Below are 16,698 nucleotides of genomic sequence, written 5' to 3' on the forward strand. Positions count from 1 at the left end.
AGCATTGGGTTCCTAGATTTAGCAAATGAAGTACAGGATGCCCAGTTAAATTTGAATTTTAGATAAACAATGAATAATTTTTTAGAAGAAGTATATCCCAGGCAATATTTGAGATGTACTTATACAAAAGAAAAATTATTTATTGTTTATTTGAAATTCGAAATTGAGTGTCTTGCGTTTTTATCTGGCAACCTTCTACCAGTGGTACAAAGGCAAGGAGATAGGGAGTTGTGGGGGTGGTGGCTGTAAATGAGGCAGACTTGGCCACCCTGCTCGGACCCTGGCTGTTCCTGGAGAGTGGGCAGGTCTGAGCCAAGGCGCATGGGGGTAACATCCTCCCTCAGCTGGACAGATGGACAAACACACACACACACACCCCTTGTGCCGCGAGATTAGCCTTGTGCCGGGCTTGGGAGCAGCAGAAGGAATTTAGGGAATTTGTGGTCAAGTCAGCCTGTCACAATCCATTTGTCCCTCCATTTGTTCATTCATTCATTTGGCAAACCTTTCCTGAGCACCCTCGCGGCAGGCCTTGTGCTGAGCACACAGGTGACAAGGATGAGGCACGCGGGTCCTAGCCCTCGAGGGGCTCCTGGTCTGGCCGTGGGACCTGGTTTGATAACTTGGCTTCAGTCTTTTCCCTTGGAGCTGAACCCTGACCTGTGCTAATTCCTGGACCTAGCCCAGGGCCTCCCAGGGCACTGCTGTCCTCTTTGCTGGACATGCAACCCTGCCCACCCGCCTGCCTGGGGTTCCCGCACGCCACATGGCTAGCTCTGCCTGGCTTCCCACTTGCTCTTCCTTTGGCCCCTGCCCTCTCTCCCTGGGGGCTGCCTTGCTCTCCCTGGCCCAGCAGTACCTGGGTACCCACAGTGGAGGGAGCAGTGCCTCTTCGGCCTAGGCTCTACCTATGAGACTTTGGAGCCAGGCAGATGGCCACCCACACACCTGCTCCCAGCCTCAGCACGATCCCCCCTGAACCTGGATGTGAGCAGCGAGCGCCCACCAGCTTGTGAGGCAAGCCTGTTTGAGCTGCAAGAAAGCAAGCCTCTCTGGTCATTGTGGGAACTTCTGTTTAAGGATGTCATGGTCCCTAAACCAACCTCAGGAAAGACCTCAAATGTGTTACCCTGAGCAGGGGTGAGGGATGCTGAGGGCTTTCTAAATTGGTCGTGACCCTTGGTTTTCCTCTCTGGGGCATTGGGCAGAGCCTTCTGAGCTCTCAGTATCCCAGACTAGATCAGCCTGTCTCCACCATCCCTGAGCTGACTGGTGGCAGGACCTTCTTGCCCTGAGTAGCAGAGATGGCGGGGCAAGCGAGGCTCCCGCCAGTCAGGGACGCTCCCTTGGGGTCCTCCATGGTGGGAGCAGGCTGCCTGCTGGGGTAGGGTGCGGGGTGAGGCCTCTTAGACCTCCAGAGAGCATCCTTCTGTCAGCTTCTGTGGCCCCATGGCCCTGAGCCCTCAGGCTGCACACGGAGGCGAGCTCCCAAAAGGCTCTCAGAAGCTGCCTCTGGAGGTGGATGCTTCTGGCCATTCTGAGCTGCTTTGGGGCTGTAATTAGACTCAGGCCCAAAATGCTTTGATAAAAGGCCGTCTTTTTTTTTTTTTTTTTTAATAACAATTCTGAGCACATCAAAAATTGAGGGTAACAAAATCAAGAGGGGGGAGAATCTCTTCCCTACCATCCGCAGCAGTTATCCTGGTTGCCCCCCAAGCTGTGGGGTCTGGTCCTGTAGTGTGAAGGGACCAAGCCAGCATGTGAGACCTCCTGTAAACTCACGCGCTGTGCATCAGTGATGCTGTGGCCGTGTTTATCAGCTCCCTGCAGCTTGGTGCTCCAAACACCTGCTCCCCAAAGGCCTTGGGACCCTGTGTGCGCTTAGTAAACAACAAAAGATGGTCTCGTGTTCATTATCCCTTCAGGCAAAGAGCATTTTCTTCTCTTCTAAGCTTAAGTTTGGGTGATTAAAAGTACAAGTCTAGTAGGTAGCTCAGTACTAACTCGATTACTGGGTTCACCAGGTGCCCTGCGTGGTTTGCCATATCTATCTGTCTGTTGTCCATCCATCCTTCTGTCTGTCTCACATACTTACATAGGATTTACTGTGTGCCTAGCACTGTTCAAAGCCTTTTTCATGTATGAATTCATTTAAATCACAGCAATCCTATAGAAAGGTATCCTAGTACTGTCCTCATTTTACAGATGAAGAAACTGAGGCAAACATAAACAACTTGCCCAAGGTCACATAGTCAGGAAGTGGCAGAGTCTGAATTTGAACCCACAGACACCAGGCTCCAGAGCCTGGATTTGTCATACTGACCTTAAACAAACAGCCAGTTATTTCTCCAGCAAAAATGAGTTTATTCGGGATCAACAAAGAATTGCAATTTGGGACGTGCATGCTATGGCAAACCATAGGCAAATTCAGAAGGCAAAGGAAAGAGCTTGCTTTTATGGAGCAAAAGGGGAGTAGGGAGGGGTTGTTCTAATGGAAAGTCCGTGGGAGTAAACTAACAGTTCAGGGTGGTGACGACTTCTCATTGGCTGAGCTGCGGTGCTTCTCATTGGCTGGGCTGTTGCCAGGAGGGGAGAGAGATCTTCCTTTAGTAGTAAAGTAGTTGCACTTCCGGCCTGAGATGTAAGCTTACCTCTCTTCCTGTTTAGAGTAATTGAAGATGTATGATAGGGTGAGAGAGCTCCCCCTACAGGCCTCCTCGACTCCAGTTTAGTCCAGGTTTCTTTTATTAATTCCCACAGTCTCAGGGGAATGGCATGGCCTCTCACCGCAAGCAGTGGGAGGAGGGATGCTGAGGGGCCTCCCCTGCCCACATGGGGCCATCCTCCGACCGCATCTGTGTAGCCCAGCAGATGAGATCTGTTAGGGGAATGCAGTAGGTTCCAGGAAGGGAAGATCCAGAGCCAGGATGTGAGGAAACCTTCCTAGAGTGGTCAGGCATGCTGGATTCCTGACCATAGAAATGAAAACAATCCTGGGGACAGCTGGGACAGTTGGGGACATTGGCCACCTCCCTGTCTGCAACACCAAGCGGTGTCTACCACAGAGCTCAGCAAACGGGGCTGTACCCTCGCAAGTGCCCTCTGGTCACCAGCCGCTGCCCCATGGAGGCCAGGCTAGCTCCCTAAGGGGTCCATTATAGGCCCCCCTGGCAGACAGGCTGTGAAGCCGGGATTTGGAGGTGCCGTGGGGGACAGACCACACAGAGCCTGGCAGGCGTGTCCCCAGAAAATGAGGGCTTAGAGAAGTGCGTTAAACAGGAACCAAACAGCCAGGAAAATTGGGCCATGTTCTCATTCGAGAACAAGTGTCCATCCCAGGGAAGTGGTATCTGAGAGACTCCACCAGGACCCGCCCGCTGCCTGGCCCTGGCTGGCTCGGTGCCACTCGCCCCCTGCCTGGAATGTGTGCTCCACAACCCACTCCACTGGCGTAAATCAGCCTCGGGCCCAGATTCTTCATCTGGCAACAGTGTCCAGCGAGAATTGAATAACGCTTTTATGGAAAGCAATCATAACTTTTTCCATTTTATACAAGTAAAAATGAACAAATCAATTTAAGGAAAAACAGTGGTATACGTGGAACAGAAATTTGGCAAAATTGTGAGGATGATACTCAAATTCATTCATTTATTCACTTGTGTACTCATCAAATATTTATTGAGTGCTTGCTGGACACTGTTGTGAGCACTTTTCTACAACAGAGGCAAAGCCCCCCCTCTCATGGGGGAGCAGATAATATATAAACAAGTCAGTGTGTTAGGTAACAATGGATACTGTGAAGGTAAATACTGCAGGGGACAGAAACCGATGGGAGAGGATCCTACTTTAGTAGGGTGAACTTTGATCAAAGATACAAATGAAGTGAGCCAACAGCCTTACAAATGTATCAATAAAGAGCATTCTAGAAAGAGGGAGCTGCAAGTGCCAAGACCCCGAGGCAGCAGCATGCTCAGAGAGTTTGAGGAAACTGTCTGGCAAAGGCATGTTTGGGAAGCCCTGGACTAGATGTTCTCCAGTGTCCCTCTGACACTGTGACCTTATAACTGTGACCTGGACAGGGATGTTTTCTGGTTTAAGGCGTGGCTGTCTGAGAACCTGGCTGCTGGAGGGGTCCTGGGTTTGTCGGGGGGCACTGGGTCTGCTGATGGAACCTTGTGTTCAGGATGTCCCTGGAGGTGGGAAAATGAGAGGCAGGCCCCCTGTGCTGTCTCCCCCGTGGGGAGAAGAGTCATCATTCATCAAATATTTGCTGAGTAACCACAGGGTGCCCCTCAGGGGGCTGGATGTAGGGAACAGAGTTGAATCAGATACAGTTCCCATCCGCCGGAGCCCCAGCGGGGGGAGTGGGGGCCCACAGTGACTCAGGTGTGTGTGGGACTGGAGGGCCCTTGTGGCGGGGCTCTGCTCTCACTGCGGAACCCTGGGAGGTGCTGTCCGGACCTCAGAGAGGCTCATCCCCCACAACCCAGGGCTGCATCATGGAGCTATGGAGCATGGAGCACAGAGAGAGGAGCAGGGCCAGCTACGTAATAGGTGGGGCCCAGGGCAAAATGAAAATAGAGTTCTCTCGTTTAAACAGCGGGAGAAAAGTGCCATTAAAGGTGCAAAGAAATCTTTTTCCTTTCTTCCAAGATCTCTCTCTCAGTGTGTCATGGTGCTTTTCATTTCTATTTCATGTCCTTCTAAATAAGGAAAAGTTAAAACTTTATTAGTGAGAATTTTACCATTCATCTTTATAATGTACAATGCCAGTTTTAAATGCAAATATAAGAGCATTTAACGCATATATAGAATCATGAAATTATACCATTTGTATTTTGTGGCTTGTTTCCAGAGGGTGCCTCGAGTGGGCCTGAAGGACAAACTCAGGCCAGACTCAGGAAGGTTGGAAGGAGGCAGAGAGGAAGTGCAGGCTCTCACAAGTGCCCCCCACGATGCAGGGCACATGTGCACGCACCGTCAGGCCTGACAGCTCCCACCACATGCTGGACCCCTACACTTCACCCTGGCCAGGGGTGGGACCTGGGGAGGTCCAGCTGGGCATCCGAGGGTCTTAAAACCTCTGCCTCAGGACATGCTCAGTATCTGGGTCGGGGGCAGGCGAGAGGCTCCCTCCTGCCAAGACTCAGGCTCCAGCTGCCGCCCACCAGACACTCTTTGACGCTGCCAGCCCAGGGGCTGGGGTTGCAGGGGGCAGAGAATGGCTGCCACCGGGCTCCGCTCTGAGACGTGATGGTCACACGTGCCCGACTGACCCTCCTTGTGCCCGGGCCCCTCCCGGGGATGGAGGGCTGCAACAGTGGCAGAGCAGGGGCGAGGAGGGAGAGGCCAGCGTTATCCTGAGGCACCAGACGGCAGGAGAGCAGGCTGCCGAGAACCCATCCTGGGAGGTGGTGTGGGGCAGGACCACATGGGAGCTGAGACTCCATGACTCCATGACTCCATGACTCCGGCTCTGCTTACAAAACACAGATTCGTGGATAAAATTATCAAGATGGCAGCACAGAACATTCAACCCCGAGTGTGGGCCCTTCCAAGCCTGGGGCCCTGTGCGACTGCACTGGTTGCCTGCTCACGAAGCCGGCCCTGGGGAGGAGAGCTGAGGTCAGTCCTCAGGTCACTTGGCATTTTTGGCCCCCAGTTTCCTTTAGGGCAGACAGGGCGGGTGGCTCACCTGAGTAGTGTGACGGGAGGGCTCATGTGGGGTCACGTGTAGACAGGGCATGGGGAACCAGCAGAAACCGAGGCCCCTGTGTATGCTCTCGTGACAATTCTGCTTTTCTGTCTCCCCCGGTCTCTTGCATCCTCTGCTTCCTCAGGTTCCTCCCTAACGTTTATTGAGCACCTACTGTGTGCCAGACACTGTGCAAAGCACTTTGCATACATCTGATCTTCACAGCAGCCCCAGGCTGTAGTAATAACAGTGGCGTGTGTGAATGGTCACTGTGTACCAGCATCGGGCCCAGTGCCTCACCCGGGTTCACAGATGTCACCCTCAACAACCCTGTGAGGTGGGAATTAGTATCAGTCCCTTTCTACAGATGAGGAAACTGGGACCTAACGGGGTAAATAACGATCTGAGTGAAGAACTTGTAGGTGGCACAGTTAGGGTTTAAACCAGGCAGTGGGGGCCCCAGATCCCCGACCCTGAAGCCCTGCATTATGCTACCTCTCCACTCTCCACATTGACTCTTGGTTTCTGCCCCTCATCTCTTCTCCTTACACAGGGCCCCTGCGGGCGCCCCAGCTCTGTGGAATGCAGCATTTCGGCTTCAGCCTCCACCACGCCCAGCACTGCCTCGGCCAGGTTCCCAACAGAGAGACTCCCACCTGCCCGGCTCACCTCCTCACACAGGTCCCTGCATAGGTCACTGGTCAGCTTTTGGAACAGCTGCTCTAGGTCTCATGTGGCTGGGCAGGGAAGCAGGGTCACATGACACAGAACTTGGCTGCCCTGGTGGCTCCTTGAGCAGAGAGGGCTGTGTAAAGTGATGTCCCTCCAAGGAGCTGTGGCGTGTGGGGAGCCCAGAGGCTGCGCATCCTGACCTGTCCCATCAAGGCCCGGAGTTGAGGCCTCATCTGAGGGAGGAGCCAGCATGTCCTGACCCTTCTGCTAGGCCCAGGCTTCTATCCAGAGAGCCTTCTGTTCCAAAGCCAGAAGCAGGGAGCCCTGCTGGCATGACCGGAGCGTGGTGGGAGTTACTCCTCCTCTTGCATAAACACGCAATCAGCCCCTTGGGGGGACTTCCTTTATGGCCTGGGGCTTCCTCACTGCCTTCCTGGCCCAGGCAGGGGTGAGAGCCACAGCTGGCGGTCACTGTGGTCTCTAGGTTGCTCCCCTCGTCATCTTTCCTTCTCTTCCCCCCACTACGGCAGAGCTCCACCTGGAAGGGAACTTCCTGCACCGTCTCCCCAGCGAGGTCAGCGCCCTGCAGCACCTCAAGGCCATCGACTTGTCCCGGAACCAGTTCCATGACTTCCCTGAGCAGCTCACCACCCTGCCTGCCCTGGAGACCATCAATCTGGAGGAGAACGAGATCGTGGGTGAGTGGACCCAGCCCGTTGGGCCCCTGCCTCCGTCTGCAGTTCCTCCCTCCGAGCTCCCCTTCCTGAGCGAGACTCACAGGGCACAAGGCATGGGGCTCTGGAGTCAGACTGGCACAGACACGAGGGCAAGGATGGCCTGAGTACAGGGCACTGGGCCTGGGGAGGTAACCGTTATGAGGCCCTCTTGCCTGCTGGGCACAGGGGACTGGGTTGCACACTTGCTTTCCCCTGGCAGGTAGAAGGCCTCGGCTTTCCCCACGGTGCAGCCCTGGACTAGCTGGGCCACCTTGGGCCGCAAGCTGTCTCTCTCTGGGTCTCCATCTGCCAGCCTAGGCTGCGTCTAAGACCCTGCAGCTAGGATCTTGTATACATTTACTCCTACCTGTGTCCCTGGCTCGCCCTTCCCGGCCTTCACAGTGAGCTTGTCACCATTACTAAGCAGGGGCCGCTAGGCAAACATGCTTGGAACAGCCTCTCTATGCCTTCCAGGATAAGTATGCTCCGCCCAGGGAACCAGAGGGTCTTCCGCCCCAGGTCTAAGATGTGCTTTCTGCTGAGGTGGAGGAGTGGTCCCTTCCTTCTTTTGCATCAGTTATGCAGCTCTTGGTCTCATCAGGACCTGAGCATCCTCTCCAGCTGCTGTCTCATCTCCCTGGAGAGAACGCGGCACTCACCAGGGTCCCTCCGTGCCCCTCCTCCTTGGCTCCCTCATTCAGCTGCCTTGATGTGCTCAGGAAGCCTATCTCCAGCCCCATTTCACCCTCTCTCACAACACCTCTAATGTTGATGAGGTTAATAATAACCTGCTTCAGTTATGCTTTTATTTTCGTAAGCCCTTTCACAGCCATTATGTCACTTGATTAAAAGCAAGGGCTCTCTAGTGGTTTGCAGCTGCTTGACAGAATGGCCTGCCTCGGGCGGTGGGGAGCATCCCGCCTATCAGGGATGCTGCCGGCAGGACTTGAGCCCTGGCTGAGTGGGAGATGGGACCAGCTAACCTCTGAGGTTCTGGGACCATTCTTTCACAGTTAAGTAAACCAAGGCTCAGAGAGGTTATGAGAGAGCATCAGGTTGCACAGTGAGACTGCAGAAGTGCCAGGACGAGAATACATGATTCCAGAACTTAGTCCTGTGCCTCAGCTGGGGTTCCCTTGCCTGGCCTCTGCGAAGGCCCTGGGGCTGGGCTCTGGTTCAGTCTTGCCCTCCCAAGACCAGGATCTGTGAGTAGCTTGCCCCTGGGTTAGGCCCCCTGGTCGCTTGGGCCTCTCTGCTGTCTCTAAGTGGAAGGGACATGCCCAGAAGTGCCTTGTCCCTCCTGCACTCTCCTGACCACTGAGGTCGTGCCCTGAGCCCTTTGTACCCTTCATTCCAGGCATCCCTGGCCCTCTTTGCGGGGTCCTTCCTCCTCTGCCTCTTATTCTTTGAGGCCTTCATGATGCCTCCACTTCCTTCTGCTGCTTGTCCAAATGGGGCAGTAACCAAGCAGGCGCTACTACGGGCCGATGCCGAGACCAGAGCCGGGCATGTAGCTGCAGGCAGGCGGGTCAGGACAAGCACTGGCCATTGGCTTCCCCACGTCCTCACTGCAGCCTTGGAAGACTCACATCACGTCTCTGAGCCTCAGCTGCTTCTCAGCCTTCCCGCACCCCAGAGGGTGGCCTTTCCCCAGGCAGGGGAGCAGGCAAGTGGGCTGGTTGCAGTACAAGAAGTAACTTTACCCAAAGCGGGCCGTACGGGGTGGCATAGATCCCCTAATCCTTCCCCTCCTACAAGGCTGACGACATCCCTCAGTAGCAACAGCCTCCAGAGCAAAGACCGGCGATTTTTACTCATTCTCTTGTGTACATCGCTCTGCCTTTCTGCAGAGTGACAGTAATAACTACACGTGGAAGCATCTTACAGTTTACCAAGAATGCTCATGCGCAGGCCCAAGGCAGCAGGGTGCTTGTCCCCACTTGACAGATGTAGAAACTGAGGCTCTAAGAGATTCCCCTAGCCTTCACGCCAAGTCCTATCACACACTTGGCCAGGTAAAAGAGAGTCAGCCGCTGGGCTGTGTTTCCCAGTCAACTCCACCTGTAGCGGAGCCCGCTGCTGCCCAGCCTGGGCCAGGCCTGGAGGCTATGGAGATGCCGGGGACTGTCCCTGTCCAGCAGGGGCTCCTGCTTCTGCCCAAGTGCCCAGTGGCTCCCAGAGGCGCTCTGCTGATCCCAGGGCCCCTCCACTGCGGGAGGCCTTGGGTGTTCTTCCCCCCTCCAGATGGAGAGAAGGGGCACATGGAGCGATTGTGCCCTTGTCGGAGTCTCCTCGCTTCTGTTTTCTGCCTCACCCTGATCCATCCTTGTTACTTGGATGGCTACAGGGAAGGGCCAGGCCACAGCCTCCATCGCCAGGTTGGAGGGAGGAGGGCTGTGATCACAATGGAGAAGGCAAGGGCTGCACAGTCCTTCATTATGGAAATAGCTTTGCACTGCTGGCTGGTGTAGCTGATCTCCTGCAGGATCTCACTGGGATAATTGTAGTAGGAGCTTAGGATGCCTGAAGAGTGGCTCTTTTTCCCCTTCGGAGGCCTGAGAGTGCTGGAAAATTTTATTTTTTTGAGAAATAAATTTGAGATGCATGAATTCTCTTAAAGCTTTGGTTCAGTAAGTAGAGAACAGGTGGCTCTGAACACGAGCCCCCAAGTGTGTCAGGAGACTCCCTCCGAAGGGACCTCCCCAGAGGATGCATCAGGCCTGCCCCAGGAAGACCTGGAGGCTTGCAGCATCCTGGGAGCTGCCAAGGTAAACTCCATCATCTTCTTTATGAATAGTGCTGCCACCCGATCTTCCTCCACTCCCTGGGCCACGATGTGGGGAAAGGAGAGAGGGCTTCAATCCATGGAGGGGAGAAAGGATGGGACCTCAACAGGGCATGTAAGCTGGGAGAGACAGGGACACTTCTGTCTGCTTTCTGATGCCAACTGCTGGGAGGTGTGGTGCCTGTCCCTGGTGCTCACCAGTGGCTGAGTGCCCTTAAGTCATATATCTGGGTAGCACGTGATGGGCTCATTGCTGCCACCTTATGCAGACAGTCCTCTGGTCTATGTGTGTGATGTCTCCATGTCCTCTCATCTCTGGAGCCACCCTGCTCCCCACCCCCACCCGCCATTGAGCATAGTGTCTGGCGTACAGCAGGCGCTCAGTTGGTTGGGAGCACTGTGCAGAGCAGGAATTCCAAAGCCTCGAAGGCCCTCTGAAATGACTGAGACACAATCGGGCAGATCATTTCAAGGTGCCAGCTATGACCCACTCATGTGTCGTCACGTCAGATGAGTAGGTCGAGACCAGCTGGTGACGGAGGACATCACCTGTAGCGTGGTAGATCCTGCTTTGTGACTTTTTATTTCAGTTTTGTTATGTATACACACAGATATATATACTGGGTCATGATGTAAAAATGCATTTCTTACTGTGGGTCATGATGTAAAATTACCGAAAGCCACTCCGTGAGTTGTTGCGCAGAGATTTGGGGTCTGGTCTCGGCCAGCCGAGCCACTTGTCCCCTTGCAGCATATCCCCCAGCCACACTATACATTCTTCTCCCCTCTCCTCCCCACCATGTCTCTGTCCCTCGTGGTCAGCACTGCCTGCATTCTCTTGGTGACTGGTTGTCGGTTGGAGTGAGGATGTGCAGTGAGGCCCCAGACGAGGGGATGAGCTCCCCGCTCACCTGAGTGTGGAGCCAGGTGGATGACAGGTTCAATGCCACCTGACTGTTTATCCCCACCCCATCCCACTTCACCCACCCTGCACGGCCTGTGCTCTCAGTCTGGAAGTCCTTCCTCCTGTCTTACTATTTTCTCTGCCTGTGGCCACACACCTCGAGCCTGCAGGTCTGAGCCAGGTTCAGATGAACAGGGAGTAGCCCAGGTCAGGGGCCTCTTCCCTCCCTCCCCTAGCTGGTCCCTGGCACACACGCAGCAGCAGAGGCCCGCATCCAGGTGGGAGGCTTCCTGGGTCCTTGGGGACAAGCCTGCCAGGACACGGTTGTTTGCTCTGGGCGCTGCCAAGCAGGAGGAAAGGATTTGTAGCTTAGAGTATTTGTTCAGACGACAGTCAGTTCCAAGTTTCTGGGGTATGGGGTGGTGCCTATAGTTTCCAAACCAGAAAGTAGTATATGGAAGCTTCTAAGTACTTATGAACAGGACTGCTTGGGGAAAGATAGTCTCTGGAGAGATAGGGGCTACCAAGATGAATGAGATGCAGTCAGGCTGGTTGCAGGCCGGGAGGAAGATGTGAGTGGAAGCAGATATTCAAGTACCAAATAAGACATGATCAGAGTGCTGAGGCGTGCCGGGGGCAGATCCAAGGCAGAGGGCGTCTGTCCATGTGTCCTTGTGAGGTGGGGTTCGAGCCCAGGGAAGTTTTTGGAGGAGGTAGAGGTATTCAGTCTGATTGTGAGCGATGCCACGGGGAGATGAGGGTCAGCCCCCTTGTGACAACCAGGAATTCCGTTCTTCCACTCCAGCAGCGGTCACATGTGACCTGAAGGTGGGTGCAGGGGCAGCAGGAAGTCTGGCCACTTGCTCACAAGTCCTCGGTGCTGCCTAGCAATTTCGTCTGTTCCCGGAACATGTGGGGGTGAAGAGAAAGTCAAGTATTTAGGAGACTTCATTTTGCTAAGCAGGAGACTATTTCGGTTAAGCTAGAATTTAATTTTCCATAACCCTCAATTTGCTGAGGTTTTTTCCCTGTGTACCCACTGTTCCAGAGAGAGCAAGAGATCATCGGAAAACAAGCTCTTGTTAAGAATTTAACAAATGGAGCAGTAGCACTTTGCAAAAGAAAAGTGTCTGTACCACTTAGGGATGCTCTGGGCTGCGTTTACTTAATTCGGCCCTCGTACTGTTTCACTTCTTACTGTCGAGGCCAATATTTCTCAAAGTGGGGTCCCAGGACCAGCAGCATCTCCTGAGAACTTGTTAGAAATGCACATTCTCAGGCCCCTCCCCAGACCTCCTCAATCTGAAACTTGGGGGAAGGCGGGCAGCAATTTGTTTTAATAAGCACCCCCCCAGGTGATACGGACGTGCAGTGAAGTGTGAGAACCCTTCCCAAAGCTCTGGCTTCTCCCTGTGTCATCCACCGTCCAGCAGCAGTGTGGGCATCCCCTGGGAGCTTGTTAGAAATTCAGAACTTCAGGTTCTCCCTCCTACTCCCAACTCAGAATCAGCTCCTGAGCAAGATCCCCAGTGGATTTATACGCACAGCCTGGGCTGAGAAGTGCAGGCCTTTTCCTAAAGCACCACGTGCCACTCCCGGGCAGCTGACTATGCTAATGGCCCCACCAGCCTCCCAAGCACAGCTGTTCCTTACGCCTCACTGAATTCCTCCAGGTACACGCCACAGCTCCCACATCCGAATCCCCGTGGAGTGCTTGTTAAAAAGGAAGCCTCCCGGGTTCACGGGGCCAGCCCGGTGGCATAGTGGTTAAGCGCGTGTGCTCTGCTTCGGCGGCTCAGGGTTCATGGGTTCAGATCCTGGGCGCGCACGGACATACCGCGCCATACCAAGCCATGCTGTGTCGGTGTCCCATATACAGTAGAGGAAGATGGGCATGGATGATAGCCCGGGGCCAATCTTCCTCAGCAAAAAGAGGATTGGCATCGGATGTGAGCTCAGGGCTAATCTTCCTCACAAAAAAAAAAAAAGAAGGCTCCTGGGTTCTCTCTCAGCCCTACTAAATCAGAATGTCTGTGGACGGGGCCCAGGAATCTGCATTTCTAAAAGAGCCCTAGGCGGGGCAGTGGTGTGTTGATCGAGAATCTCCCTGTACTGATGTCTGTACTGTTTCTCCTCCTCCTTTCCGAAACCACATCCATCCAGTCAGTGCCTAGTCCTGCCCACTCTGTCTACTGAATCATCAGTTGCAACTGCCTCCTCCTCGCACATTTCACAGCTGCCCCACCCCCACCCCCTGCCGCCTTAGTCTTTCATCATAGTTTGTCTGGGCCATGGTGCCAGCCCACAAACATAAGGTCTCCAAAGTACAAGACCCTTGTCCCCTGGGATACAAGGATGGGAGTGGGGGACACTGTGGGGACTTGGAGGGAGCACGCCAGGCCCAAGGGGGGCACCTGCACGCCAGCCAGAGCCCAACATATCACTGTGGGCCCTGGCCCTGTGTCGCAGCATCCTCTCCCTCCTCTGGGTGGGAAGTGGAGGCGGGGGGGGGGGGGTGCAGGGCGCAGATCCTTCCTGGGAGCCGCAGCTTCACTCTGGTCTCCATCGAGAGAAGTGATCCTCCGGATGTGATGTCTCTGTCACCCTCCCTAGTCTGGGGCACAAATGCCCACCAGGACCTCAGGATCACCCTCCCCTGACATTCACATCACTGTTCCAGCCTCACCCTGTTTCATAGCATCAGTTGAGCAGAGTCACTGGGGGCAGAGGGAACGTGGCTTTATTTCGCTTTGGGGGCTCTACCAAGCTGCCCCTTAGAGAGAGGTTCTGCAGGTTCTGGTAGCTCTCGGAACTCACCTGTGGTTGGGGGATGAGACAGAAACACTGGATACCAAGTGCTGAGTGAGTGGTGCACGGGGAGGCTGGGCAGGGGAGGGCTCCCCGAAGGAGAGAGAGGGAGCAGGACCCAGTCCTTTTGTTCCACAGCACAGCCCCTCTGCCCCTCTGGTGGGCTGGGAGAAGAGCTCACTGCTAGTTCTTTCCCTGGAGCCCAGGAAATGGTTTTTAACAAAAGAAACCCTGGAGGAGAGAAGTGGAAATAATGCTCTGTTTGATCTAAAAAGATAAGTGCACAGACTTTTCAAAACCTAATAGCTATTGATGCCTTGCACAGCTTCTCTGTAATTACCACATTTGTCTGCTCAATCCACTTTTCTAGATAGGTAGTGTTATCTCTGCTTGTCAGCTGAGAGGCTCAGAGAGGTTAAACAGCCTGTACAAGGACGTGGTGGAGGGAGGATTTGAACCCAGGTCTTTGGTGCACCAGAGCCCATGTGTCTTTGATGTTCCAGAGCCTGCCAGGTCTTCATTTGGTGGAAGAGGAGGGCATGGGTGGCCACACAGAGAAACAGGTGCAGGATGCCACATGTCTGGTCGGCATCCTTAGACTATGTGCCAAATCAAGTTGGCAGGTTGCCACGGGAGAGCTTTCCCACGCTGGCCTCCTCAGCCCTGACCAGAGTCTTGTAGGAGCAGAGAAAGCAGCCCTCCCCGGGGGCAGTCACACTGCAGGGCCTCGTTAGCTGGTATTTCACAAGGGGCTGATTAGCAAACACATGAGCTCCCTGCCTGCCACGGAAGGCCATCAGTCCCTAAGACAGGTCAAAGCAGAGAAGCTGGCCTCTTGCTCTCCTTCCACTTCCCCGTGAGGCCGCCAGGCTCTGGTGGGGGTGAGGGCTGCTCTCATCTGAGTGTGGACTAGTATGTGGTGCCTTGTGTCCTCCAGCACCAGCAAGCTGCTCTGTCGGTAGCCTCTGCCCAGAGCTGTGAAAGAAATGCGTGACAGGGGCCGGCCCCGTGGCTTAGCGGTTAAGTGTGCGCGCTCCGCTACTGGCGGCCCGGGTTGGGATCCCAGGCGTGCACCGATGCACCGCTTCTCCGGACATGCTGAGGCCGCCTCCCACATACAGCAACTAGAAGGATGTGCAACTATGACATACAACTATCTACTGGGGCTTTGGGGAGAAAAAGGGGAAAAAAGGAGGAGGATTGGCAACAGATGTTAGCTTAGGGCCAGTCTTCCTCAGCAAAAAGTGGAGGATTGGCATGGATGTCAGCTCAGGGCTGATCTTCCTCAAAAAAAAAAAAAGAAAGAAAGAAATGCGTGACATCTGGCTGGTTGCATCTTTCCAGCGCCACCATTTCCACTTTGCACCACTTGGGGTTTAGCCAAGGCCTGGTCCTGGTCAGTGGAAGATGCCAGGCCTTACAGGAGAGCCCCATTCCTGGAGAGATTTCACATTAAGGGGAGACCCTGCCAAGGCCTTGAGGGCTCTGAGAGGTCAGGCCTGCTGCCTGACCCACCGACACTCACTAGGACAGAGGAGCAGGACGTTGGGAATCTTGGCCATGACAGGTGCTTCTGGACACTGTGATTACTTCCCGCCGTCTGCTAGTCCTGTAGCCATTCAGCCCACCCAGAATCCTGGCTGCGTGCTGCCTGCTCAGCCTCTCTGCTCTCTCCTTGCCCTCTAGCCTGCTGGGCTGGGCCAGGACAGAGGAGGCAGGGGACACTGCTACAGGGTTGGACAGAGGCTAACCAGTGGGCCACAGCATCAAGGGCAGGGCTCAGCTGGCCAAGAAAGGTTTGCCAAAGTTGTCCCTCCAGAGGATTCTGAGTGGTCAGCCCCCAGCAGAATTGTGGCACCCTCCCAGGTCCCTTGGAACCCACTTCACCTCCCCCAACCACATACAGATACCCTGCAGCAGGCTGCTCTGTCATTCTTGGTCCCACTGTTGGGTCCGGTAAGGAGGGGATTTGAGATAGGCACTTAGTAGATGAGAAGAGGGAGTGACCACGATGTGCAGCCTTTAAGCCTGGCAAGGATTTGGCTAGGCAGGGGCCCTCTGGGCTGGCAGGTCTGGAAGGACAAAGTCACACCTCGGGATCTGGGGCTGCAAGCCCATCTGAGGAAAGATGGAGCTGTCCCCTCCCTGGACATTGGGGTCGGATCTTCCCCCAGTGCAGCCAGCTGGTGACCGTCTGAGCTTTGCCCTGCCTCCCAAGCACTGAGTGTCATGGTGCCCAGGGGAGGATGACTCACCCTCCAAGGTGGCAGCTGCCTGCATGCCATGGCAGACTCATGCCCTCTGCCCAGCATGCCCTCATCTAGCACCTGCAGAGCACCGAGTTGTGTTCATGGGCAGTGAGCAGTAGGTACAAGCATCTATCGTGCTAGCCAGCAGCTTGGAGAAGAGATCATTAGACAAACAACGCAGGGAGCGCTTGCGGGCTGTGGAGCCACGCCGAGGGAGAGTCAGGGAGTAAACAAACAGGCTTCAACAGCAATTAGTGCAAATTAGATGTGGCCCCCAGACACAAGGGAGAAGGAAGCTCCTGTTTGCAGCCACTGCCTGCGTGTGTCTGCCAGCAGGGAACTAGCAAGCCAGGTCTCTGGGCAAAAGACATTTTGCACACTTGGTCTCTGCCCAAATGGCATTCTCTGTGTTAACTGCTGCATGGCCAAGTCTTGATTACCCAGCACCTCCAATTATCCAGAATGCTGTTGGCATTCTGTTGGTAGCACACAGGCGAACAGCAAGAAGAGGAGTTCTTTGACATTTGTTTAAAACAAAACAAGGCAAAACAATTCCTTGCTCTAGCCAGCCGGTCTCCAATACGGCCTGCCCCTGTCTCTGTCCAGAGTGCTGGAGAGCAGCCCTGATGCTCTGACCCTCAGAGCTCAGCCCTGCAAGGGCCTTATTCAGGGAATGAGAGGCTCTCAGGGACACAGGCACGGATTTTGGCTTTGGGGAAGTGTTCATTCATTCGCCAGGTGTTGTTTTGTGATTGAGCATCTTTCTGTATGGCAGGCACTGTGCTGGAGACAGAGGGGCACACAGCGTGCTGCCTGTTCACCTGGGGCTCGTGGCATGGCCAGCTACACCAGCTGACGTTCAGTGAGCA

General features: G+C 54.6%; 1 protein-coding gene across 2 annotated transcripts in view; it reads left to right on the forward strand.

Annotated features, from left to right (window-relative positions):
• LRRC20 (leucine rich repeat containing 20) overlaps positions 1 to 16,698 on the forward strand; it is an 80,723-nt gene that overhangs the window by 47,217 nt on the left and 16,808 nt on the right. For both annotated transcript variants that reach the window (XM_058543267.1, XM_058543266.1), the window contains one exon: positions 6,898 to 7,065. In XM_058543267.1, the coding sequence (XP_058399250.1) occupies positions 6,898 to 7,065 (168 nt within the window). The remainder of the gene's footprint in view (positions 1 to 6,897; positions 7,066 to 16,698) is intronic.

Source organism: Diceros bicornis, chromosome 6 (genome assembly GCF_020826845.1).
Source record: "Diceros bicornis minor isolate mBicDic1 chromosome 6, mDicBic1.mat.cur, whole genome shotgun sequence".
In the NCBI taxonomy this organism is placed as follows: domain Eukaryota; kingdom Metazoa; phylum Chordata; class Mammalia; order Perissodactyla; family Rhinocerotidae; genus Diceros; species Diceros bicornis.